The following is a 26,953-nucleotide window of genomic DNA, read 5'->3' on the forward strand; positions in this document are numbered from 1 at the left end:
TATAGTTGCAAAATAGGTTATTCCCCAAGTTATGTTCGCATAGTATGCAAATCAAGTTCTTTAAAGAGTTATAAGTTATTTTTAACGTTGAATGCTAAAGCAACGTTTAAAGAAGATAGGCAGAACTATTTAAAAATGGGTTCAACCCTTATACATGAGACCAACGCAACGCACGTTGCACGTGTAAGGTTTGCATGTGCATGCAGCCTAAACAGAAAATAACAGAGAAGCACAAATTGTTTTTGTAACTTTAACAAGCATATACTCTAAGATGTTAAAATACATTTGTGGAATTCTTTATGTGGTTCTAAGTCTTTTTTTATACTATAGAAATACATTGCTTTGCTAAAAATTAAGTTGCATTCACCGACTTATGCTTTATGTTGTGTAAGTGGCCATGTTACTGTTTACTTTTTCAATGCTCACTTCTGAATTAGTTATCTTTTAGAATTTTGAAGAGAGCATGAAGATCAGGCTTTGAAATTTGACTGATACGCATAAATATGAAAATGAAACCAAACAAGGAATGGTTTTCTGGCGAGTTTGGTAAGATTTGGTAATAAACCAACTGGGAAATAGTTGTTTGGAAATTGTGGACTGTACAATTCATTTTATTTTCACCATTGTCTTCGAAATATACAATACAAGTTGAGAAATAAGATTTGCAAAGCAATAAGCATGTGAAGCTATTAAATATATTTTTGTGGTATTCACTTATTTATCTGTGACCTAAATAACAACATACCAATTCCTGCAAATTCTGATGTTTAGAACATTTATCATTTAGTTACTCTTTTGGACTGTTACAATAATGATGACCCAGTCAGCCACTGTCGAAAAACTTTGGTCGAGTTAATGAAATCCAATGATTTGCTGGACAAGGTTGTTTCATTATACACCATATCAGGCTTGTCAAAGTACAAAAAAGAAATGTACTTTGAATTTATTTTTAGACATTTGTCAAGCATAGTTGATGAAGAAAAGGTAAGCATCGGTTTACTTTACTTGCTGAATATTTTTTTTTGTTTGGTGAAAGTAATGCTAAAAATGTATCTTAGAAATGGATGCTTGATGAAGAGGCCGAAATACGAGATATAACAGAAAAAGTTAATGCTTGCATGTTTGATGGATCATGTGGTCTTGCTATTTGGAACAAACCATTTAAAATTGAACATTACCTTTATGGGGTGGTAAGTTTATATTGAAAACCTGACAATGATAAAATGGTAATCGTACGCCAGTGGTTCCCAAACTGTAGCCAGGTGGTACCTAAACAACTTGACTCAATTTAACCAAGGGTTTTGAATAATAGAATTGGAGATAACTTTTACAATTGGCAAAAGGCATTATTGTGTGATAATTACCCTTTTCTGTGTTTCATTTGCTTATAGGGTAATTCTCTGAGCATAATTGTCACATTTAGCAATTGGTGAAGCTAAAAACAATTGAAAATGTCTCATTAAAACTTTTTTGGGGGTATATATGTCTCTGTCTTTTAATATTTTATTTTTGGTAAACTTTCTTGGCTTTTATTGTATTTTTTGAGATTTTGTGGATATTGGTAGTATGTGTATGAAACCTCCTAACAGCATGGGAACATAAAAGTTTGGGAATCACTGGACTAGATGTTTTTAATACTGCACGTTTGCAATTTATATTCATATGTTCTCAAATATGCACAGGGATATGTTTTTCTTCTGGTTACAAATGCTGACCTGGAACACAAAGTCTTGCAACAATCTTGCACTGTGTTTGAGTTTGCTTCACTCATAAGTTCTGTTAATGTTTTGCTTCATTTATACAGCACTGTTGGGTATGAGGCAGAATATTTTGAGGTAACTATAAATTTTATATAATCTTTGAATAGTAGCATGGGAATTTTGCATTAAAAACACTTCCTTGGATGTGGAGGTTAGTTAGAATGTTGATATTAACGGAAGTTATCATTTTATTTATTTTTTGTTGACATTTGCTTCTTAAATTAACTAACAGTTACATGAAGACAGTTCTGATTTTGAAAGCTCTTTGTTTTTGCAATAAACTTGATTTTAGAGATAAGGATCATAGAGATTAATCCTGTGTTGGGTTATCCTTACATAAAAACATTCCCTCATAAAAAAAATCAAAAGTTATTTAATTTTTGAAAATGTATAGTTAACTTTCATTTCAGGCCGCCACAAGTTACACGAAAAATCTTCCAAGTCTCTTAAAAGGCTCGTTGTTTGAGGTAAGTAAGCTGGTGGTATAGTGGTCACAAATCTGTTTCTATCAAAGTTATCATATTTCTGTATTTCAGTCTTTGTTACTTGTTCCATATGATGTTCCGAGTGAAGAGTTTTCCTATTGTTTACCTGGTGGAAGAGAGTACCTTGAATGCTCCAAGATGAAGCAAAAACATGACCACAGTAACATATCCCACTTTTATCGCAGTTTTAATGCCTTTACCCTGCCCAGGGGCATCGAAAAGTTTCAAAGACAGCTAGGAAAAAAACAGATCCTTACAATAAAAGGTTTGTTTTCATGTTTTGAGTTTGCTTTTGAAAAGTACATGTCGCCCATGCATTTGAAAATGTTTCTGCAGATTTTCCAAACATGTTTAGAGATAATATTTCACAGTTATGTGAATTTTTGTTTGTGAAACAATTAGTCGTAAAAACAAAAATAGGTCACCCATGCACTGGCTTTGATATTGTTAGCTGCATTGAGGAATTTCATTTACAGTCCAAACTTTTTGCAGAGCTTCATGGAGGTAATACCAGGTTTTGTAGTATTTTGGGGCATAAGTGTGGCAGGAGTAAATTTTGTAATTATTTTTGCAGGTTATGGTAACACTTCAACAGTCCCATATCATCCATACTTTGAACCAATAAAGGTATGTTAATTTTGTACAATAGTTTAAAATTTATTGTATTTGTAAAAGTTATTTGTATTTGCAAAATTTATTTGTTTACCTTGAATTAAAACATTTTAACACAATTGGTTAAACATAGGGAAGTTATGAGTACATCTCTGAAGTTTCCTCCATCATTGGTCCAAAGGGAGGTATGATGCATGTTGGAAAATGTTCTGTTGTGTTCCCTAAAGATGCATTGCTCAGGGACACAAGGATTACATTGACATCATACTCAGGAAATCATGATAAATCGGTATGAAACCACATGTTATCGAACATTTTTTTAAAAATAATGTTTAATTTTTCTAGCGGGAAATAACTCCTATGTTAAAATGTGAACCACACGGAATACAATTTCAAAAGCCAGTAACCGTTAATCTTAGTACTTGGTGCTCTGCAGCAGAAGCAGACAATCCGGTTGATGTTTGGGTGAGACTTTTTTTTAAAACTAAGTCAAAATAATATGCTATTATTCTACCTCAATTGTTCCAACATGTTTTCAACATAATTGATATAAGAGTTTTATAACCCCTGGTCTATAGTCACACTAAGCTGTACTAATGACACCTTTTTGGTCAGAACGATGGTGATCTGTATACAGCTCACTAAATATAATTTTTTCATTAAAAGCAAAATTTGGTTAGTATAATTAAAATTATCTAAACTGCTGATGTGAAAACAAATTCTGGTTTAGATTTGGTTTGTGTCATTTTTTTGTGTGTGTTTAGATTGAGACCAGTTCTGATGGCGTTCACTGGATAAAAAGGCAATCTAGGAGTCTACAACAAAAGAGAGAAAAACAGCTGACGTTTGAAAGCATGCACTTTTGCTTGTAAGACGGTGTTTTCAAAAATAGTGCAGAGTAACTTCGAAAAGTATTGTAGTTCCACAACAGAAAAACGCAAATAAACAGAACTAATTCTTAAAAAGATAAAGAAGTAGGTTTTTTTTTATATGTGTCACTTTATTTTTCAGGATAGCATAATATTCATAGTATTCTTGATGAGCGAAACTTTTTGACAATGTTAAATTTATCTTACAATCCATTTTTATCATATGTACATTTTTGTGGAGACTTTAATTTAAATCTTTTTCTTTTAATCTAAGGTGCTTCTTGTTATTTTAACAACCCAGAAAATCTTTTTTAGTGTTCGTTGGGTTCTTGACATGTTGAAGTTATGGTGTGGTATTAAAAAGCACAAAAGCATCAACTTTATAAAAAAGCACGAAAATGTGTGGAAATGCACGATACAAAATGTTGATATGGAAAAGCCAAATGCGGAAAAATATGCTTTGCACAATGACTCAATGACTTTAAAGTATGGATTATGTACTAGAGGTGTAAATGTCACATTATACTTAATTTAATGGTCTTGAGTATCCTTGAATTTAAATTTAATTGCCACCAGTGTAGTGTGTATTTAAAACAGATGTTGATATGTGTTATAACCTAATACACATAAAGCAGAATTTAAGTGACTGTAGGTGAACTATAAGTTTATTGAGGTAAACATTATACCTAAATCTTTATAATCAAATAAAATGTAATAAAAATTCTTGTACAATGATTTTAGTTACACCCACACAACTGTTCAAATGAAGCTGTCAAGTGCAAGTCTAAAGTTTGCTCCAGAGACGCGAATAATCGAGGACCCTTTTTCCTTGCCCATTGTTAGTGTTGAATTCATTGTGGAGGAAAAGGCAACAGATGACAATATTGTCAAGGAGTTTGAGTTGCATGAAATTGACTTTGATGTTTCTGAAAATGATGACAGTTTGAAAAACAACAAATTTTTTGTTGACTTTGAAACCATCCAAAGTATGTTTTTTCCCAAAAAAAATTAACTATTACCTCCCAGATACATTTTGTGTCATAACAAACATAAAATATGGTAAATAAATTTATATGCCTGATTAACACTGAAAATCACCTTGGTTGATATTTAGATTTCCAACAAAAATTTTTATTTTTCTATGTAGATATACATGAATTTTACGTGAGGTGTAAACAAATCCAAGATGGTGACTGGGAGCGGTTTGTTCGATTGCAATTGCGCCTTGATGAACATTGCATTCAACAGGCCCAAACAGATCATCAATCTGACATGAAAAAAAGGCGGATAAAAATGCTAAAAGAGTGGCGCAAGAAACCTGGTAATTCAGTATCCACCTAAACAAACTTCTGTTTTAATTTTTATGTTTCCATGTCTGTTCTTACTTGTGATTGAACATAATTGTTGATCCAATGTGAAACAGTATAAAACAAGACACAGGCTGCATGACACCAGATATCCCCCGACTAGTTAAAAGCCACTACTTGTAAACCATTCCTCCACTAGAGTTCAGAAGAGACCCTGTATTGCACAAAGTTTACTTACCAATAAACATATTTTTGAAAACAGACACAAGTTTACATGCATTGGGAGTACTTGTCGACAAGTTTCTTACTGACTTGGGTAAGGTTGTTTTTTTTAGTGGGCTAAAGTAATGAGTATGTCACAGGTAATAAATTCTTCTGCCAGATGACCTCTGATTTATTCTTCGTCTTGTTAATATTTAATGCCAGGTTGGTTATTTAAACAAAAGTTTTAAATTGGAGCAAATAAATGTTTAGCTGATGGTACACGGACAGTGCATGATGTGGATGATGATGAAAGCCAACAGCCAACATACCAAGTTTCCTCTCATCGAAGTGAACCCTAACCTGTCATGATTTAGTTTTTTCATTTGTTTACAATGTGATTTTTTGTGCTTTTTTGTATGTCATTTTAACTTAGATACCGTGATAATTTTATAATTGTATGCAACTTTCCTACTTGCACTTGTCAATTTATTACTTGTGCTCAAAATAATACTTTGCACGAGTTTTGTTTAATGTTTATATTACAACCAGGGTGTCGATTTATGCCTTTTTCGCCATTCTAAGTGTTCGACACGCGATGCCACTGTACGACACAGACGGCGTGAATAAATGTTAAGTTACCGGTATGCAGCACTACGAACAGACAAACGCTATTGTTATCTGCAAATGTCCATAAATTGAATTACTATAATAACTTAATGAAGCCTAACATATCGTCACGCCAATCTTTGCAACTTAATGGCATCATCGTTTGGGATCCCCACCTAAGATAAATTTGACTGTTTAGATGGCTAAATAAACGCAACGCAATAAATTTTTGGACAAAAACCAGCCAGCACTTGCTTTCCTTTAACATTGAACGAATGAGCGCGTTAAACTAACCATTGTTACCCAACACGTGGCATTGTTACGGTGCTCGCGTACCACCTGGAAAGCCGTCGCGTACCACTGGTTGGTAACACTGCTCTACAAGCTATTAGGACTGATTCTCACTAATAATAAACTATTTATTCGGATTAAACTGTTTGGGAGAAACAATCTGGCAATTATTACCCAACAGGCCTTTGGCCTCCCACACACTCAATCAAGGTCATTGCAGTATAGGGTCTGTTTCTGTTCGGCATACTTAATACTGAGATACGAAATCGACCCGTATTACTGTCTTTTTAATAATTCACATCTTTGTACCTGTTTGTGATTTTACTTTAGGGAAAGCACCGATGTAAAAACTGAGGTTTTTGTTTCGCGCGCTTTTTTGCGGTAAACAAATCTTACGAGGCAACTATATGAAAGCTTTCCCGTTAAGCAAGTTGATGTTCGCTAAGAAAAATTGTCTTTAAGTGCAAATGGACACTAGAGAAACTGATGGAAATTTCGGTGAGTCAAAAAACAACTTTGCATTGTTCCAAATTGGATAATAAAGTATCATCCGTCCATGTTTTAGTTACGGTTTGTACACCTGGTGGATGGTCTTTGGACGTTTTGCGTAACGTATTGTGCAACCAAGAAATAGAAAATTACCCCGTTGCCATCTACACGTTTACTGGCCCATTTATATTTGAGAAAGAATCTGTCTTTGTGGGTTTGTTTCTCAGATACCTACAACATCAGGTGAGTTGAACATCTACATGTAGTTTACAATGGCAATACATATACAATAAAAAGTGAACTTGGGCCATCTTATCAACATTGTCTTGTTGCCTGACAATCAGTGTGGAGTTTACTATCCATCTAGGTCTTAAACTTAGCATGAAATTAATTTCGAGACCAAATTTTAATTTTTTTTTTATTTTTGGTTCAGCAATCAAATAGTGACACTTCAATAGATTGGAAGCAGTTTTGTAAAGATGAACCTCTTTCTAAATCTCTGTTCAATGTTTTAAGCACAAATAACCCAATTGCTGTTATGTGGAATAAACCAATTATTATAGGCACTGCTGCAGATAAGGTGACTGCTGTAATAATAAACTTGATTTTGTTGTGTTATTTGTGTTTTGCCTTCAAAGAGTTCAATTTTTTTGATGGTGTGCACGATGAATTCTTCTCCACTTAATAATGTGCTTGCTCTATCCACCGAGCTCTGCAGTTGTGAAATTATTTTGGAAGGATTTGTTGACAGTAGCCTTGCTATACTGGAAGTAAGACCTATGGACTAATATTCAGTTTCTTTATAAAAACAGGTAAAAATATGAGTGTGTTTATTGCAGAAAGAGTTGTTGTGTTCCCAGTCATTATCTATTAAACAGGCAAGTAAAAATCTTCACTTAATGTCTTCTTACACAAAATTTTACTCAAATGTATGTAAGAAAATTAAGAGTACAATTAGAGCATGGAGTGTTTGTATGATTTAGCAAATTAAACCTGATGATATCTTTAAACAAATGAAGGAAATTGTCCCGCCATCAAAAATCTCAACTTTGGAAATCAAGCAGGAACAACATTTTGACCTAGGTTTGTTTAATCTAAATTTGTAAATTAATCTAAATATTTTTTTGTGTATTTAGTGCATGAATTGGGCAAGAAAGTTTTGCAAAGTATGGTTACTTTTACCACACTGTCTTGTCAAATCAACTTGCCAAAAGATTTTTTCATTTTAAAAAAAAATGATGGCAAACAAGACACCCTTTCAGCCAATTTGAATAGTTGTTTGGAACACAGCAATCATTCGAGAAATTTAAAGCAGGTTCTTCAAACAGCAAGACAGGGGAACAAAAAAATATGTTTTGTTGGAAACAATGTATGTGATGAAATAGTGTTCATAAATACATTGGCAAAGCAATATTTGCAAGAGCATTCATTTTTGGTGGTTGTTGATGAGAAAACTATAAAAAAACATCATTCCATTCTCAGTTTTCTTTTGTCTACCTGTTGTGAAAAAGGATGGGTAGAAAGCATATTAAATAATGCAGGTAAAAGTGATCTTGAAAGACAGAACAATGTTACTATAGTATTGCATGTATTATTGCCCAATGTCTGCAAGTTGATGGAAGAATGTAGTTGGCTTGATGAAATTGTTAATGATAAACTCTTGCCAAATGCTTTGAAAATTGTGGTTTGTTCACCGAAGAACTTAACAACAAAAGTGTTTGATGGGTATTCATGCTACAATATTCTTGGCATAACAACAGAAGCACAACAGCAATTGCTCCAGGATGAATGCGGCAAAAGTGTAGATCTAACAAGAAGAAATCCTGATCTTCAGGAGTTGTGTTTTAGCCCTACCACTTGTAAAATGGTTGCAAAGCATGTTTCTCAATATGGGGAAGAGCAATTAGGTACATGTCTTTCTGAATTGGCTGCAAACCTGCTCTGTGTCATGAAACCAATAGAAGAGAGTGATATAAAAGACTTGTCAAGCAATGCCTTGCTTGCTGTGCAAAATGACAGCTTCACTGCACCAGGCATGAATAGTTCACCATTTACTGTAAAATATGGTGAGACCCAGATTTATCTCACATTCTGGCGAGATTTTTTGGCAGCGGTGCATGTATGGGGTCATCTAGATACAAATTTATTCAAAACAAAATTTGGAGATCTTGTGCAAGGCCAAGATAAAAACAATGTCATTCGATTTTTGTATGGCATGTGCAACCAAGATGTTGTAAAAGAATTAAGTGTCGTGTATACAAAAATTGGAAGAAGTAAAAACAAGGCAGAGCAATTAGTAAAGCACATTCGCAAGCTAATAAAATCAAAAGGCAAATTACTTTTGCTTGGAGTCCAATTTTTAATGCAAGCTAAGAGTTTTTACAAGGCAATTAAGAGTGTGATTGATGCAGATATGCATATATCTAAGGTGAGCATTATGCCTAGAGACATATATGCCATTACAAACATGCTGAGCAACATTGGAAAAAAGCCCACTGTAAGTTTTGAGAGTTGTTTGTTTCCAGGCAATGGGCTGAAAATCCTTGCTGATAATGCAGAAATTATGGAGGTAAGGTTGACTTTATTGCACTGATCTAGTTTATATTGAAACAGAATCATGCATATGGTTGTGCAGAGTGGTTCGCTGGGACTTAGCACCAAATATGAAGTAAGAAGTAAAACTGAATGGCTACATACCCTGGTTCCTTGGTTGCAAAACTTATCAGTTCATATTTCTGTTGCTCCTGAAAGATTTTCTGAGTTACTTGGCCACACAAAGGTAAAAATGTTGAGTAACGAATGTATTAATTGGCGAGCTCATTTTATATACCTAAATATATTTTGTTTGCCATGTCTGCTTGCCATTCCAATAATATTTATCTAACTGCATGTATTTTGAGAAAAATAACCATTATTGTGCAACATTTTATAGTTGCATAGATTAGATATCAGCTTCAGTAGACTGACAAAACAACATCTATCCGTTGTCACAAACCTGCTTGATCTTAAAGAATTGAAATTAAACAGTTGTTCTCTTGATGAAGGATGCTTGACATTTATTGCTGATCATTATTCGTGTCAGAAGGTAAGGTTAATGAAAGTAACCCTGATGAAATCTGGCCGTATGGCAGACAAAATGTTGGAAGAATACTGTACGCTAATTTTATGCCAGAAAATGAGTTTATTCTAAATAAAAATATGCCTGGCAGAAATACTAGTACAATGATTTTTATTCAGATTAAAGTGCTGGATCTGAGCAAAAACGAGATTGGAAATGTTTTTCATAAATTTGGCAGCAGTAAAGTTGATGATTTAATTGCTACATCATGTGCCATTAATTCAAATCAGTTGGAACTCTTCATTGAAAATTGCACAAGACATCACACCAGAGTACTCAAATTTTTTTCATAGTTGTTTACTAGTATAAAAGTTTTTTTAAGCAAAAACACTATTTTTTAATTTTAATTTTTTGGTCCATACCGTTGACCTTTGTATGAATAGAAAGTAGCTCTCAATATGTTTTGTGCTTAGTTTAATTTATTGGATTTGTCTGCAAACAAAGAACTTCTAAGTGCAACAAACAATGTTTTACGGTTGTCCTCACTTGCATCATCTCTTGTTCTGGGTAACTGTAACATTGGTTACAGAAGTTTGATCACTATTCTTCAATCAAGGCCAAATGAGGTACAACAGCCTGCATCATTGTGAAAATTGAACTGAAATGCTTATAAATCAAACTTGGCCACCTCAACTAATTCCATTATATTTTACAGGAAATGTCAAGTCTAAGTTTGGAAAATAACAAAATTGATGATTCTTGTGCTGAGTATATTGCCCAGTCAATGGCTTTTATATTGGAAATAAATTTAAATCAAAACACAATCACAAAAGATGGTTTGTTAAAAATATTAAATGGTTCACAAAAAATGGAAAGCATAGTAAGTTGTACAAATTAAAAGTTTAATGTAATATATGCCTTAACAATGTAATATACACCATACTAAAATTTTAAAGAAAAACATTAAGGTGAATGCTTTATTACAGAAGCGCAAATTCCGAGTATGCACTGTTCAGCATATTGTGTTGGTATGGAAATAGACAGAAAACATACAACTTAAATTTTTGGTCTTGTCACAGACAAAGAAGCTTCATCTAAATCGCAACTCCTTGGCAAGTCTAACAACAGAAGATGTAACAAACTTTGGGTCTTTGGAGGAACTTTCATTGAAAAACTGTGAAATCTTAGACCATGTGGTCAAATATTTGAAAGAAATTGCAGACAAATCAGAGGTTTATTTTCGCAAAAACTTTTTTTAGATTTGAAATTACTTTGGCTAATATTACAGATTTTTTGTTTTTAATGCTGTTTACAGAATGTACATGCAATTTGTCGATTGTGGTTTATTGGTGACCTTAATTTTCTTAAACAATCCAAGAAAAACAAGTTTAGATTTGCAATCTGTCTTAAATTATTACTATTCAAAGTTTTTCTTTGTTATGACACAGGTTTTAAGGTTTGTTGCATATGGCACAGTTTTCATTTAAAACAATAAACTTAAAATAAGTTGTGCATTAAATCAACCAAGAGCAAGTGCTTTGAGTGAGCAAAGTTTTTGAAAAATGAACTAAATTGTTCAGTTATTTTGAAAAAATAGTTTTCTATTTTTTTCTCTTTTAGAATTTTGGGCTGAACATTAACAAGATACCAAGAAAACGTAAAACACTGTCTTCACAGAAAACTAAAAAAATACCAGTAAGTAAAGCAGTTTAATACTGTTTGTGCTTCACATAATTTGCATTGATTATGCTAACTATTTTTTTCAGAAACTTGGTAATGGTGGCTCTCTTCCACTTGAGGTATATATTAATGTTTGTGGTTTAGCATGCTGTATGAAATTAAGTCGTGTGACATAAACAGTTTTAGTCGTGTTAACGTGTAATAATAGTAAATTTTTTGTGTTAATAAATTAATATCTTATACTGGTGCTCGTCGTCTTTTACTCCTTTTGGTATTCTGATACTGTATGCTAATATTTGCATGTTTCTTGCCCCAACTGCTTTATAAAAAAATTCCTTAAATTCAAATTTATATTGGGCAAAGTACAATATAAGACAGCATTTTTTTTTTGTAGAAAGACAAGTTTGTGCAAGGAAAGAAGAAAGAACAAGTCAAAGCAGAGGTAATTTGACATAGTTTGGAAATGTATGCGTCATAATAGTGTCAAAAATTGGTGTGCAAATATCATTAACATTTTTACAACAAGCATGGTTGGTAGCCAGCACATCTTGTGTTGTATTTTGTTAACTGACTCACATAAACACTTTTATGTAGTTTACTGCTGAACCAAATGTGTATCGGTCAAAAGCAGATAAATCTGAAACACAGCAAACTGTTTTATCAAGTATAGAGGTTAGTTGCTTTATTTTAATTTAAATTAGTTTTATACTGTTTATGCTTTTTACATAATCTACATTGATAATGCTAACTATGTTCTATAGAAACTTGGTTATCATGATTCCCTTTCAATTGAGTGAAATATTAATGTTTGTGGCTATGCAGTATGAAATTAAGTGGTGTAGTATAAACCTTTTATTCATGTTATTATTTAATAATGGTACATTTTTTGTTTACACTATTTTTTAATTGTTGTTTTTTAACAGGAATCAGATTCCCAGAAGCTAGAGGTAAGCTTGGTGTAAATGTTGTACTAAACAACTTAGTCAGAAACATGCTTCTGCGGTACAATAGCATGAAAAATTTGGTCATGTCATTCATTGTTAGTTCTGTGAAAATTTCGATTATATTTAGGTCTAATCTCCACATGTGCAAGCAGGGAACAATTAATTCAAAAAGGGTTAGCTTTCAACACTAACTGTCATAAATATTTATTTTTTTGTAAAGCTCTGAGCCCATTCAATCCTTGCCTTCATTGAATTTTATATCAATGTTTTGCTTTTTATTCACTTTTCCTTCTGACTTAAAAATATTTTATGTCAATAACCCAATGTCTAAATGTTTAACTAAATTAGTTTCGTTGGACAAACACAAACAAAATAGTATATCGAGACTTACCATAGCTGTACAAATCCTGTGTAACATTACAAATACCTAGTACTCGCATGCTAACTAAGCTTAATTGTGTGTGAAGAAAGACTTAAAAAGTTTTACAATAAATTCATAATTGTTTTTAGAGTTTCAGCTCAAACTGGGCATTTGACGATGAAAGAAGCAGTGAGGTAAATGTGAAAAATAACCCTTTGAAGATTCTATTGGATGTTCTCTAGTTAAAATTCTTGTGTTAACAGGGTTTTAAATCTTTTCATTCCCCCATGGAACAAGAAATGTCAAAAGAGGTAAATTAAGCTTTTTGAAAAAGCTTTTGTTGTATCAGCACAATAATAAATATTTCATGTTAAAAACAGTGCAAATTTTATTATAACTAGTAATTGCTAATGTGCAGGTTTTATTAACTTTGCAAGTAAGCCAAATATTTACAATGACAGTATCTCAAATGATATGGTATGCTAATATTTGCACATTTCTTGCCCCAACTTCTTTATAAAAAAAAATTTCTTCAAATACAAATTTATATTTATTATGATTCTACAATGGGTGAGATTTGCAATATCCTGTTTTTGGAAAAGTACAATATAAGACAGCAAACTTTTTTTATAGAAAGAGGAGTTTGTGCAAGGAAAGGAGCAAGCACAAGCCAAAGCAGAGGTAATTTGACACAGTTTGGAAAATGTATGCATCATAATAGTGTAAAAATTGGTGTTCAAAATATCATTTAAATTTTTACAACAAGCATGGTTGGTAGTCAGCACATCTTGCATTGTATTTTGTTAACTGACTCACATAAACACTTTTATGTAGTTTACTGCTGAACCAAATGTACATCAGTCAAAAGCAGATGAATCTGAAACACAGCAAACTGTTTTATCAAGTTTAGAGGTTACTTGTTTGATTTTATTTTTTTTAGTTTGTGAAGTAGTTTAATACTGTTTATGCTTTCTAACATAATTTGCATTGATAATACTAACTATTTTTTTCAAAAAATTGGTTATTGTGGCTCTCCTTCCACTTGAGGTAAATATTAATGTTTGTGGCTAGGCATGCAGTATGAAATTAAGTTGTGTGATATAAACAGTATTATTCGTGTTATCATGTAATAAAAGTACATTTTTAGGTACATTATTTTTAGTTGTTGTGTTTTTAACAGGAATCAGATTCCCAGAAGCTAGAGGTAAGCTTGGTGTAAATGTAGTCCTAAACAACTTAGTCAGAAACATGCTTCTGCAGTACAATAGCATGAAAAATTTGGTCATGTCATTCATTGTTAGTTCTGTGAAAATTTTGATTATATTTAGGTCTAATCTCCTCATGTGCAAGCAGGGAAAAATTAATTCAAAAAGGGTTAGCTTTCAATACTAACTTATTTATTTTTTTGTAAAGCTCCGAGCCCATTCAATCCTTGCCTTCATTGAATTTCATATCAATGTTTTGCTTTTTATTTACTTTTCCTTCTGAACTAAAAAATTTTGTGTCAATAACCCAATGTCTAAATGTTTAACTAAATTAGTTTCGTTGGACAAACACAAACAAAATAGTATATCGAGACTTACCATAGCTGTACAAATCCTGTGTAACATTACAAATACCTAGTACTCGCATGCTAACTAAGCTTAATTGTGTGTGAAGAAAGACTTAAAAAGTGTTACAATAAATTCATAATTGTTTTTAGAGTTTCAGCTCAAACTGGGCATTTGACGATGAAAGAAGCAGTGAGGTAAAAGTGAAAAATAACCCTTTGAAGATTTTTTGGATGTTCTCCAGTTAAAATTCTTGTGTTAACAGGGTTTTAAATCTTTTCATTCCCCCATGGAACAAGAAATGTCAAAAGAGGTAAATTAAGCTTTTTGAAAAAGCTTTTGTTGTATTAACACAATAATAAATATTTTATGTTAAAAACAGTGCAAATTTTATTATAACTAGTAATTGCCGACGTGCAGGTTTTGTTAACTTTGCAAGTAAGCCAAATATTTACAATCGTAGTATCTCAAATGATATGGTATGCTAATATTTGCTCATTTCTTGCCCCAACTTCTTTATAAAAAAAAATTTCTTCAAATACAAATTTATATCTATTATGATTCTACAATGGGTGAGATTTGCAATATCCTGTTTTTGGGAAAGTTCAATATAAGACAGCAATCTTTTTTTATAGAAAGAGGAGTTTGTACAAGGAAAGGAGCAAGCACAAGCCAAAGCAGAGGTAATTTGACACAGTTTGGGAAATGTATGCATCATAATAGTGTAAAAATTGGTGTGCAAAATATCATTCAAATTTTTACAACAAGCATGGTTGGTGGTCAGCACATCTTGCATTGTATTTTGTTAACTGACTCACATAAACACTTTTATGTAGTTTACTGCTGAACCAAATGTGCATCAGTCAAAGGCAGATGAATCTGAAACACAGCAAACTGTTTTATCAAGTTTAGAGGTTACTTGTTTGATTTTATTTTTTTCAGTTTGTGAAGTAGTTTAATACTGTTTATGCTTTCTAACATAATTTACATTAATAATACTAACTATTTTTTTCAAAAAATTGGTTTTTGTGGCTCTCCTTCCACTTGAGGTAAATATTAATGTTTGTGGCTAGGCATGCAGTATGAAACGAAGTTGTGTGATATAAACAGTATTATTCGTGTTATCATGTAATATTAGTACATTTTTAGGTACACTATTTTTAGTTGTTGTTTTTTTGACAGGAATCAGATTCCCAGAAGCTAGAGGTAAGCTTGGTGTTAATTTAGTCCTAAACAATTTAGTCAGAAACATGCTTCTGCGGTACAACAGCATGAAAAATTTGGTCATGTCATTCATTGTTAGTTCTGTGAAAATTTTGATTATATTTAGGTCTAATCTCCTCATGTGCAAGCAGGGAAAAATTAATTCAAAAAGGGTTAGCTTTCAATACTAACTTATTTATTTTTTTGTAAAGCTCTGAGCCCATTCAATCCTTGCCTTCATTGAATTTCATATCAATGTTTTGCTTTTTTTTACTTTTCCTTCTGAACTAAAAAATTTTGTGTCAATAACCCAATGTCTAAATGTTTAACTAAATTAGTTTCGTTGGACAAACACAAACAAAATAGTATATCGAGACTTACCATAGCTGTACAAATCCTGTGTAACATTACAAATACCTAGTACTCGCATGCTAACTAAGCTTAATTGTGTGTGAAGAAAGACTCAAAAAGTGTTACAATAAATTCATAATTGTTTTTAGAGTTTCAGCTCAAACTGGGCATTTGATGATGAAAGAAGCAGTGAGGTAAAAGTGAAAAATAACCCTTTGAAGATTTTTTGGATGTTCTCCAGTTAAAATTCTTGTGTTAACAGGGTTTTAAATCTTTTCATTCCCTCATCGAACAAGAAATGTCAAAAGAGGTAAATTAAGCTTTTTGAAAAAGCTTTTGTTGTATTAACACAATAATAAATATTTTATGTTAAAAACAGTGCAAATTTTATTATAACTAGTAATTGCCGACGTGCAGGTTTTGTTAACTTTGCAAGTAAGCCAAATATTTACAATCGTAGTATCTCAAATGATATGGTATGCTAATATTTGCTCATTTCTTGCCCCAACTTCTTTATAAAAAAAAATTTCTTCAAATACAAATTTATATCTATTATGATTCTACAATGGGTGAGATTTGCAATATCCTGTTTTTGGAAAAGTTCAATATAAGACAGCAATATTTTTTTATAGAAAGAGGAGTTTGTGCAAGGAAAGGAGCAAGCACAAGCCAAAGCAGAGGTAATTTGACACAGTTTGGGAAATGTATGCATCATAATAGTGTAAAAATTGGTGTGCAAAATATCATTCAAATTTTTACAACAAGCATGGTTGGTGGTCAGCACATCTTGCATTGTATTTTGTTAACTGACTCACATAAACACTTTTATGTAGTTTACTGCTGAACCAAATGTGCATCAGTCAAAAGGAGATGAATCTGAAACACAGCAAACTGTTTTATCAAGTTTAGAGGTTACTTGTTTGATTTAATTTTATTAGTTTGTAAAGTAATTTAATACTGTTTATGCTTTTGACATAATCTACATTGATAATACTAACTATTTTTTTCAAAAATTGGTTTTTGTGGCTCTCCTTCCACTTAAGGTAAATATTAACGTTTGTAGATAGGCATGCAGTATGAAATTAAGTTGTGTGATATAAACAGTATTATTCATGTTATCATGTAATAAAAGTACATTTTTATGTACATTATTTTTAGTTGTTGTGTTTTTAACAGGAATCAGATTCCCAGAAGTTAGAGGTAAGCTTGGTGTAAATGTAGTCCTAAACAACTTAGTCAGAAACATGCTTCTGCGGTACAATAGCATGAAAAGTTTGGTCATGTCAATCATTGTTAGTTCTGTGAAAATTTTGATTATATTTAGGTCTAATCTCCACATGTGCAAGCAGGGAACAATTAATTCAAAAAAGGGTTAGCTTTCAATACTAACTGTTATAAATATGTATTTTTTTGTAAAGCTCTGAGCCCATTCAATCCTTGCCTTCATTGAATTTTATATCAATGTTTTGCTTTTTTTTGCTTTTCCTTCTGAACTGAAAAATTTTATGTCAATAACCCAATGTCTTAATGTTTAACTAAATTAGTTTGCTGGACAGACACAAAAAAAATAGTACATAGAGACTTGCCATAGTTGTACAAATTCTGTGTAATATAACAAATACTTCGTACTTGCATGCTAACTAAGCTTAATTGTGTGTGAAGAAAGACCTAAAAACTGTTACAATAAATTCATAATTGTTTTTAGAGTTTCAGCTCAAACTGGGCATTTGACGATGAAAGAAGCAGTGAGGTAAAAGTGAAAAATAACCCTTTTGAAGATTTTTGGGATCTTCTCTAGTTAAAACTCTTGTGTTAACAGGGTTTTAAATCTTTTCATTCCCCCATGGAACAGGAAATGTCAAAAGAGGTAAATTAAGGTTTTTTAAAAAGCTTTTGTTGTATTAACACAATAATAAATATTTTATGTCAAAAACAGTGCAAATTTTATTATAACTAGTAATTGCTGACGTGCAGGTTTTATTAACTTTGCAAGTAAGCCAAATATTTACAATGGTAGTATCTCAACTGATATGGTATGCTAATATTTGCTCATTTCTTGCCCCAACTTCTTAAAATAAAAAATCTTCAAATACAAATTTATATCTATTATGATTCTACAATGGGTGAGATTTGCAATATCCTGTTTTTGGAAAAGTTCAATATAAGACAGCAATATTTTTATATAGATAGTTGAGTTTGTGCAAGAAAAAGAGCAAGCACAAGCCAAAGCAGAGGTAATTTGACACATTTTGGAAAATGTATGCATGATAATAGTGTAAAAATTGGTGTGCGAAATATAATTCAAATTTTTACAACAAGCATGGTTGGTAGCCACCACATCTTGCATTGTATTTTGTTAACTGACTCACATAAACACTTTTTATGTAGTTTACTGCTGAACCAAATGTGCATCAGTCAAAAGGAGATGAATCTGAAACACAGCAAACTGTTTTATCAAGTTTAGAGGTTACTTGTTTGATTTAATTTTTTCAGTTTGTTAAGTAATTTAATACTGTTTATGCTTTTTAACATAATCTACATTAATAATACTAACTATTCTTTTTCAAAAATTGGTTTTTGTGGCTCTCCTTCCACTTAAGGTAAATATTAATGTTTGTAGGTAGGCATGCAGTATGAAATTAAGTTGTGTGATATAAACAGTATTATTCGTGTTATCATGTAATAAAAGTACATTTTTACGTACATTATTTTTAGTTGTTCTTTTTTTTACAGGAATCAGATTCCCAGAAGTTAGAGGTAAGCTTGGTGTAAATGTAGTCCTAAACATCTTAGTCAGAAACATGCTTCTGCGGTACAATAGCATGAAAAATTTGGTCATGTCATTCATTGCTAGTTCTGTGAAAATTTCGATTATATTTAGGTCTAATCTCCACATGTGCAAGCAGGGAACAATTAATTCAAAAAAGGGTTAGCTTTCAATACTAACTGTTGTAAATATTTATTTTTTTGTAAAGCTCTGAGCCCATTCAATCCTTGCCTTCATTAAATTTTATATCAATGTTTTGCTTTTTATTTACGTTTCCTTCTGAACTGAAAAATTTTATGTCAATAACCCAGTGTCTAAATGTTTAACTAAATTAGTTTGCTGGACAGACACAAATAAAATAGTATATCGAGACTTGCCATAGCTGTACAAATCCTGTGTAATTTTACAAATACTTCGTAATTGCATGCTAACTAAGCTTAAGACCGCATATCAGTAATTATATTAAAATAGTTTTGCCCGCGGGGAATGCCCGTCTTGTACTCCTGCGTCATAGATAGTCTCAGTTCCGTCACAAGGCAACCGGTGATGCGTTGGGGTCAATTTTCTGGTTGAATGAGCAAGAAGTCACGTGGTGTAGCCAGGGCGATTTTCAGCGTGTTTAGTGCAGTTTTAGTGCATTTTTTGCTCTTCTCAGTCAGTCAGACGTTTGGTGCAGGGTGCTGTGAAAAGTTTAGTTGAAAAACCACCAAAATGTTCAAGGGGATGTAGCTCAAAATTGAATCACAGAAGTATACCTTAATTTGTGATTTTATGTTAGGCCCGCCTCTTGGCTACGCAGTAAGGTGAAAATTAGTTGCAAGATAGTTGCTTAAAGCACCACCTAGGGGTCTTTTAGGCCCCCGATCAGTCATTATTTTAGCTAAATTGGCTGCAAAAAAATGTAAGATGGTTTTGCGATAAAATGAATCACAAAAACCTCATCCAATTTGCAATTTAATGTTGGCCCTAACCCTTTTCTACGCAATGGCAAAAAAAATTGTCACAGGAAAGTTGCTTTGGTTGCCCCCTGGGACTGTTTTTGCTATCCTATAGGACAAAAGATCCTCCTGGAGGCTCCTCAGATCCTTGCTGTGTTTTGGCGGATGCAGCTGCAATCAATTTTTTTTCTCTACGAATAGTACCAGTAGATCTTCATGGGTCACTGACCACAGGAATTGTTGTTGTCAAAAAAGCAAATCACTCAGTATGGGTATTAATGGAGATAGCCTTCAAAACTAGATTTTGGGGATTTAATACTGATATGCGGCCTTAATTGTGTGTGAAGAAAGACTTAAAAAGTGTTACAATAAATTCATAATTGTTTTTAGAGTTTCAGCTCAAACTGGGCATTTGACGATGAAAGAAGCAGTGAGGTAAAAGTGAAATATAACCCTTTTGAAGATTTTTGGGATCTTCTCTAGTTAAAACTCTTGTGTTAACAGGGTTTTAAATCTTTTCATTCCCCCATGGAACAGGAAATGTCAAAAGAGGTAAATTAAGGTTTTTTAAAAAGCTTTTGTTGTATTAACACAAGAATTAATATTTCATGTTAAAAACAGTGCAAATTTTATTATATTTAGTAATTGTTGAAGTGCAGGTTTTATTAACTTTGCAAGTAAGCCAAATTTTTACAATGGTAGTATCTCAAATGATATGGTATGCTAATATTTGCACATTTCTTGCCCCAACTTCTTTATAATAAAATTTCTTCAAATACAAATTTATATCTATTACGATTCTACAATGGGTGAGATTTGCAATATCCTGTTTTTGGAAATGTACAATATAAGACAGCAATATTTTTTTTATAGAAAGTTGAGTTTGTGCAAGAAAAAGAGCAAGCACAAGCCAAAGCAGAGGTAAGTTGACACAGTTCGGAAAATGTATGCATGATAATAGTGAAAAATTGGTGTGCAAAATGTCATTTAAATTTTTACAACAAGCATGGTTGGTAGCCAGCACATCTTGCGTTGTATTTTGTTAACTGACTCACATAAACACTTTTTTTGTAGTTTACTGTTAAACCAAACGTGCATCAGTTAAAAGTAAATGAATCTGAAACACAGCAAACTGTTTTATCAAGTTTAGACGTTAGTTGCTTGATTGTAATTTTTTTAATATCTGTGTGTGATTATGTTTCTATATTATAAATTTTGAAAAAGCAACAGCAATAGACAAAATTGGTGTTTGTGGTCAATATTCCCTCAGAAAATGAAAATTTGTGGAACTGAAAAAATGTGACTGTGTAAACTCATTACTATTTGCAAACGCAAAGCCTGTCGTTGCATAATTGTCGAAGCACGTACGTATATTATCAACTATGCATAATAACTGTAAATACCAAGAGTTACAATAGATTGGTTCTACAGGAAATAATTAAAACATACATCAGTGTCAGGTGTTTTAATACTTGTATCAACAGATCATCGAAACAAATCTTCCCCAATTTCATTCAGTAGAAGTAAAAAAGGAGAAAGATGTTGTACTAACAAAGAGAGTAAGTTTGGTCAAAATTTAAATCAGGTGCTCTAACTTATTACACTAAAAGACATAATTCATTCCTGGTCATTTTTCTTCAGTTATGAAAACATATTCATAAGATCTATGAAATTTACCGATTAAAATTAAAATTGTGCTTGACAATGCAATACCAAATTCAAGAAAATCAAGCTAAATTAAAAAATAAACCAATGATGTACATAACCCATTGATGATCATACTTCTGCAATAAATTTAAAACTGTGATTTTATTCTTACAACATCCAAATTACAAAAAATATTATTATAAATGTAAAATATTAAATCATGTAAAAGCTAAAGCACACATAACAAAAATGTTTCAAGATATGTGAAAATTATTGTACGAATGTGTGTAGGATGTAGATGTTCAGAATGTACAAGTCCCAAATATGGAACATTTTTTCTTCATTGACAAGAAAGTGAAGAAGGAAAATGTAAATGTACATGTAAGGCCTATGTAGAGACATAGCCATCAAAAAAACAGAATATAGCTTTATTACTTTTTTAAAAAATAAAATAGTTCTTTAATGTTTGATTAAAATGGTAATTTGTTTTAGCTTATTGCAATATTAAACAACATTTGTTTGTTTAAAGACTTAAAGTTTAATTTGAAATAGTAACCCCTTTTTTACAGAAAGGGGAGCTTTTGCACGGAAATGAAAGAGCACAAGTGGATCCAAAGGTAATACAACTTATTATTTGAACAAATACAACAATTAGTCAAAACACAACAAATGTTTTTATTTGATATAAACATAAAAGTTCTATCGCTAAGGCTTAAAGCTAATCCAGATGTCACTTAACAAGGTATTAGTCATTGACATCAGTGCCAATGAAAAACATCACTTTTTAAGATTAATAACAGTTTTTTGTGTTGTTATTGTAATGATCTAAAATAGCTATACATATTTTACCACTAGAAATATAAAAAATATTACAATTCTTCTTACCAGAACAAAAAAAACCTTGTAGTGTTAAAGTACAACTGGGCTGATCCGGACCTAGAATTTGGTGTAGAGGGTGGACAAGTTTACATGTCTGAAAACAAGGATTTGCAACTTTATCCCACAGTGCAGAAAAACTTTGAAAAAATTAATGCATTCCTTTTACCTTCCCTTGGAAGGAAAGTTTTAACAATGAAAACAGATCAAGTTTTTGTAAAAGGTTATTGCTCTGCATGCTCAAGTATGCAGGATTTACTCATATTCTTACTTTTAGACTGTGGTGAATCATTCCTGAAACACTTCACTGAATTTGCAAGCAACATACTGCAAAATATTGCTTTTAAAAATCTACATGGCCAAGTGTCTGTTGGTGCAGATATGCTAAATATTGTTGAAGCTTTTCAACAAATGAATTTTGAATTTTTTGGAAAACAGGTCAATGTTTTATGTGTATGTTTGTATTAAGTGTGTCTTTATTATTAAAATACACTGAGATTAAAAGTTATTCTTTAAAACATGCCACAAAATGGCAATTTATATATTTGTGTTATTGTAGGACCCATTTGAATCAGAAGAACTAGAAGGTGTGTATCAAATACAAATGCATCAGTGTTTATTGAATTTACACAAAAAATTTTCATGCTCATTGCAGGTTATAATCAACCTTTAACAAAATATGATCCCATAACGGTATGAGTAAATGTGTGATTGTAGAACGAGGATTTCTTTAAAATTTGTCTTGTGTTTTGTCAATAAGGGTGCTTATGATTTTATCAATGAGGTATCATTTAAAGTTGGTATTGAGTCAGCAGTACTGCAAGTCTCTGACTGTGTTGTAAATATACCACCCTATGCTCTGGATAGAGAAACCACAGTGACTTTAACCTCATATTGTGGAAAAGCTGATCAGGAACAGGATAAGGTAGTTTTATTTTGGTACTTGTGTAAACATTGCAAATACAGTGTTTTGTTGCTTAGACTTGCATGCTGCTCAAATGTGATCCACATGGTTTATCATTTAAAAAGCCTGTGGAAATAACACTGGGAAGGAGTTTAATATCAGACACACCTTGTTCTGTGATTGTAAGCAGAAAATATTACCAGTATGTTTGTTTAACTGCCGGGCAAAAATTAATCGGCATACAAACTTTTTGCAACAGGTTGAAGAAAGCGCAGATGGGGTGTACTGGAACAGACATGCTATAGTAACATTTAACCCTGACCAGAAGGGAATTACCTTTCAAACCACTCACTTCACTTTGTTGGTTTTTTCTGTTAGACAGTATTCATGGATTGAAGTGTTAAAGATTTTGTTTAGTTTCAGATGGATTATTAACTGGATCTTGGATGGATTTAATTTCCGCAAAGCGAAATCACTCTACATGATAAAGGAAAGTGTTATTCTGAAATGCATCATTACAGATGAGTTTCTTAAACTCCAAGAGCCCATGCCAACTAACTGTGTGTTTCATGATACGTTTATGTTGCGGTAAGTGGAAAGTCATCTCAGCTAATTTTATGCAAATTGTGCATAAAAATCAATTTTTTTTTATGCAATTAAGACGAAATCAAGAAAATTTAAAGCTGCAGCTGACCAGTGATGAACTTGATATACAACCCAGTGAAGTTAAAATTGGTGATGGATTTTGTAGACCAAGGGTGGAAAAGCATTTTAATTTTTCCCTAGGTGTTGAAGGATCTATAAAAATTCATTGTAAAGTGTTTTACAATGGAAGTGAACACTATAGTGGTGTTGTCAGAATAGAATCAGGTAATTTTAATGTAAATAGAAAAGGGAAGTAACAAAAGCTGTGAAAATTTTCTTGTATGTTACATCAAACGAAAGATGTCACAAGGATTTTAGGAGAATTCACAGAAGACAGCTGGAAGGAATTTGCAAGAAGATGTTTGCAAATTGATGACACACTCCTAGCTGATGCCAGGCAACATCACCAGGAAAGCATGGAGCAAAGACTGCATATCTATAGGAGGTGGCAAGGTGGTATGTTTGAATGATCTTTTTTTACCAACTGTTCATTTAACTTTGTTTTAATTTGCTAGGGGGAGTGGAAAGTTTTAGGAGTTTGGTGAAAGATTTTTATGCTGAGCAATTGCGTGGTAACAAACCAGAAACAAAGGATAAAAATAAAGATAATTAAATATGTATATTTTTAGGTGAACGGAATCAGCTCTACAATGTCAGTAATCCATAAATTGTAGTAAAAATGACCACAATTCTGAATAATTGTATAGAATGTGTTACGGACAGTTTACCAATTTATTAACATTTCTATGTTACTTGAACCCTTGTGTGTATATGTGCACATTGGCATTACATCCAGGGTTGCCATTTGGCCGTCTTCACGGCCAAATTGTTTGAAAATCGGCCTGGCCGCGAAAAAATCGTTTGGCCGTAAGGCAGATATTTGGCCGAATTTCACTTGGTACTATGTAAATCCACAAAAGGCATTGCTGGTTTCAGGTTATCAATAGATTTGTGGACGATTGTGTTGTCATAAATATGTCTCCGAAAAATTGTTACGTCATAAACTAATCTTGACTGAGTTGGTAAAGAATTATGCTGCAATCGTAATGTTTTAGCAACATAACCGGTTTTGAAACCACTGATAAGCATATAGATAACAGTGTTTTAAACATACAATTTACGAATTTATCATCAAACTTTTACGTGATTTGGCCGAATTTTGGCCGTAAGAAAAAAAAAAATCAAAAAAGGTGATTTGGCCGAATTTTGGCCGTAAGAGAAAAAAAATTGGCCGTCAAGTGTTTTGACCATCTGGCAGCCCTGATTACATCATCGCATTCCTTTGTCTCAATAAAGCGTGCTCGCATGGTTTCCTGGCGGGAAATAGCCACAGTAATCGTTAACATTAATGTAGATTAGACCTTGTCGAGATTCTAGTGGTACTTCCATATTTGTGACAAGTGTTATGTAGACTTAAAGGCCTGTCATGTGCCTCTTTCAGTGTTTTGTAAGCCAGTTGACTATGTAGCAAATTTGTGACTTTGTTTGTATGTTTTAGACGCTAAGATAACTCCACAGTGCCTTTAGAAACGTGGTACTGTGACCTTCAGAAATCTCAATCATGCCCTGTTTGTACTGTTTACCCCGATGCTGTCCCGTTGCTGATGTATTGTGTTGTGTCTCACCCATTCTACACTGCTGTCATCCCGAATCTGTGAACGATTTAGCGTACTGATTCGTCGTTCTTTCACTGCACAATATATTCACTAAAAACCAAGAGACTGGGGTGCGATTGCGAATTTCTGACTCATCGTACCTGACGTTGGTACCTACGAAGACCGGTATAGGCAGACCGATAGCGTAGGCCTATGCGTGACATTCAACCAATAAATTTTGGCCGTCACATTATTTCTGAAGAAGCCAGATATTGCTGACCCGTCAGCATATCTGAATTGTTCCACCAAGGCACCTGTGGAGTTGACAAAAGGACAATGTCTGAGACTACAGATGAAGAACCTGTATTATCAGAAACTGATGATGATGACAAAAGGGCGCTGGCTGCGCTGCAATGGTTCTGTGCCGGACACCAGAGTCCTGTGGTTGCCAACCGGTATAGAGACTATGTTGTATCTGAACATGCTGTATCGATTGGATCACATCGTCAAAGCAGATCGTTGCGGTCTAGCAGATCATCCTGCAGCAGTGCTTCCGCAAGACGGAAAATTGAACTGAAGGCCCTACAAGCCTACAGACAAGCCCAACTGAAAAAAGCAAAATCAGATCTTCAGTATCAAGATGACATATGGCATGCTGACAAGTTGGTACTGCAGGCCAAAAGAGCTGCCGAAGAGGCAGATGCTGAGGCCAAAAGAGTTATCGAAAGGGCAAATGCTGAGGTTCAAGAAGCAAAGGAAGAATCAGAGCGACTCAAGAAAAGGGCTGGCCTGGAATTGCAGAAGAAGTCCTTTGAGATGCATAGGGAACATACACAGACGAAACACGGGATGAATATGGCTGCCATGGAGGCTGAAGGATTGGTGTGCCCACTGTCAGGCCGCGAAGAGCTGCTTCGCCCGGTGTTCAGGATGTCCATGTCTGCGTCTGGGGATGCTGTGGGTTTGCAGCATGCCCCTCCCATCTCTCCGGCTGTGTTGTCAGTTCCTACCATACTCAATGCTGCTGCTATTCCAGAGGTCCAGTGCCTGTCTGAGAAACCCTGTTTGATGCTTCAAAATGTCCCACTGCTGCAAGCCACATCCAAACCGTTTGTTCCAATAACGGATCCTCCGATGCAACCTGTGCATCGTGATGTTGAACCCTCTGCTGGCCTGTCACTGGGGCCGGTTGCCAATGAGGCATCCAATGATGATACTTTATGCAATGCTGTAGCAAATGTGGTGGAGAACAACACGAGTCTTGTTTCGTCCACTGAAATGACACTGATTGTCAATGAAGTTGAGTGCTCCAGGGAGTTTACTGGAGTTGATACCTGTGAGGTTGTCCACAATGCTGAAGTGGAAATCTCTGTGCCAGAAGGCAAGGAAGTCAACACTCAACACCTGTTATGTGTTCCTACACTGACTGTGGATGCTCTTCCCAAGTTGTCGGAGAGTACTCCAACCAAGGATGAAAATAGTCATCCTCAAGGACTGGACGTTTCATGCACACCTGATGGAGAAGTGAATGCTCTCATCGGGGCCGGCGCTGGCGCCAAAGAAGCTGGCCTGGCGTTTGATGAACTACCCCAGACTGAGGATCACACTCTGGTTAGGTCAGATGCTGTTGAAGGATCTGACGATGATGGTTTTGTGAGTCACATTGCAACTGGCGATGATGATCCACATGGACTGTTGATGAAGGCAAATGACAAATGCACTGTTGAGCAAAAACTGAATTGCCTGCAAACAGCCAGGGATTCTGAAGAACCTCAAGCGGACGTCGAGGCTGACATTGTTGTGTTGTCTCG

At 33.5% G+C, this 26,953-nt stretch overlaps 3 protein-coding genes across 7 annotated transcripts; all 3 read left to right on the top strand.

Annotated features, from left to right (window-relative positions):
- Positions 1 to 52: 52 nt before the first annotated feature.
- Positions 53 to 5,873, top strand: LOC145911332 (uncharacterized). 4 transcript variants are annotated; one of them, XM_082998645.1, is made up of 17 exons: positions 53 to 183; positions 449 to 546; positions 788 to 984; positions 1,059 to 1,190; positions 1,683 to 1,835; positions 2,171 to 2,227; positions 2,297 to 2,510; positions 2,582 to 2,749; positions 2,820 to 2,872; positions 2,991 to 3,146; positions 3,203 to 3,322; positions 3,622 to 3,725; positions 4,042 to 4,212; positions 4,468 to 4,712; positions 4,874 to 5,047; positions 5,296 to 5,349; positions 5,508 to 5,873. In XM_082998645.1, exons 2-17 carry the CDS (start codon positions 504 to 506, stop codon positions 5,594 to 5,596), a joined length of 2,130 nt encoding a protein of 709 aa, XP_082854771.1. In that variant the 5' UTR covers positions 53 to 183; positions 449 to 503; the 3' UTR covers positions 5,597 to 5,873. The 4 variants fall into 4 exon arrangements, with proteins under 4 accessions (XP_082854771.1, XP_082854772.1, XP_082854770.1 ...); XM_082998646.1 differs by lacking the exon at positions 53 to 183 and adding an exon at positions 226 to 387 and having other exon boundaries at positions 2,582 to 2,764; XM_082998644.1 differs by lacking the exon at positions 53 to 183 and adding an exon at positions 229 to 387 and having other exon boundaries at positions 438 to 546.
- Positions 5,874 to 6,512: 639 nt separating this feature from the next.
- On the top strand, positions 6,513 to 16,015 carry LOC145911998 (uncharacterized). The gene is made up of 29 exons (XM_082999429.1): positions 6,513 to 6,632; positions 6,700 to 6,866; positions 7,057 to 7,203; positions 7,262 to 7,393; positions 7,463 to 7,501; positions 7,607 to 7,706; positions 7,760 to 9,192; positions 9,259 to 9,402; positions 9,556 to 9,708; positions 9,861 to 10,013; positions 10,155 to 10,307; positions 10,397 to 10,561; positions 10,761 to 10,913; positions 11,302 to 11,376; positions 11,448 to 11,480; positions 11,756 to 11,803; positions 11,956 to 12,033; positions 12,285 to 12,308; positions 12,816 to 12,860; positions 12,930 to 12,977; positions 13,300 to 13,347; positions 13,501 to 13,578; positions 13,847 to 13,870; positions 14,369 to 14,413; positions 14,482 to 14,529; positions 14,852 to 14,899; positions 15,053 to 15,130; positions 15,399 to 15,422; positions 15,920 to 16,015. The coding sequence occupies exons 1-29, from the start codon at positions 6,602 to 6,604 to the stop codon at positions 16,013 to 16,015; spliced, it is 3,810 nt and encodes a 1,269-aa protein (XP_082855555.1). The 5' UTR covers positions 6,513 to 6,601.
- A 31-nt stretch (positions 16,016 to 16,046) lies between these two features.
- On the top strand, positions 16,047 to 25,401 carry LOC145910203 (uncharacterized). 2 transcript variants are annotated; one of them, XM_082997242.1, is made up of 27 exons: positions 16,047 to 16,080; positions 16,403 to 16,450; positions 16,604 to 16,681; positions 16,947 to 16,970; positions 17,476 to 17,520; positions 17,590 to 17,637; positions 17,957 to 18,004; positions 18,159 to 18,236; positions 18,504 to 18,527; positions 19,866 to 19,910; positions 19,980 to 20,027; positions 20,349 to 20,396; positions 20,960 to 21,034; positions 21,414 to 21,503; positions 21,692 to 21,739; positions 22,011 to 22,221; positions 22,276 to 22,436; positions 22,558 to 22,585; positions 22,654 to 22,691; positions 22,759 to 22,923; positions 22,980 to 23,084; positions 23,162 to 23,262; positions 23,320 to 23,490; positions 23,564 to 23,772; positions 23,848 to 24,003; positions 24,063 to 24,119; positions 24,177 to 25,401. In XM_082997242.1, the coding sequence occupies exons 1-27, from the start codon at positions 16,069 to 16,071 to the stop codon at positions 24,212 to 24,214; spliced, it is 2,199 nt and encodes a 732-aa protein (XP_082853368.1). In that variant the 5' UTR covers positions 16,047 to 16,068; the 3' UTR covers positions 24,215 to 25,401. The 2 variants fall into 2 exon arrangements, with proteins under 2 accessions (XP_082853368.1, XP_082853369.1); XM_082997243.1 differs by having other exon boundaries at positions 23,848 to 24,000.
- Positions 25,402 to 26,953: the final 1,552 nt, after the last annotated feature.

Source organism: Ascidia mentula, chromosome 8 (assembly GCF_947561715.1).
Source record: "Ascidia mentula chromosome 8, kaAscMent1.1, whole genome shotgun sequence".
In the NCBI taxonomy this organism is placed as follows: domain Eukaryota; kingdom Metazoa; phylum Chordata; class Ascidiacea; order Phlebobranchia; family Ascidiidae; genus Ascidia; species Ascidia mentula.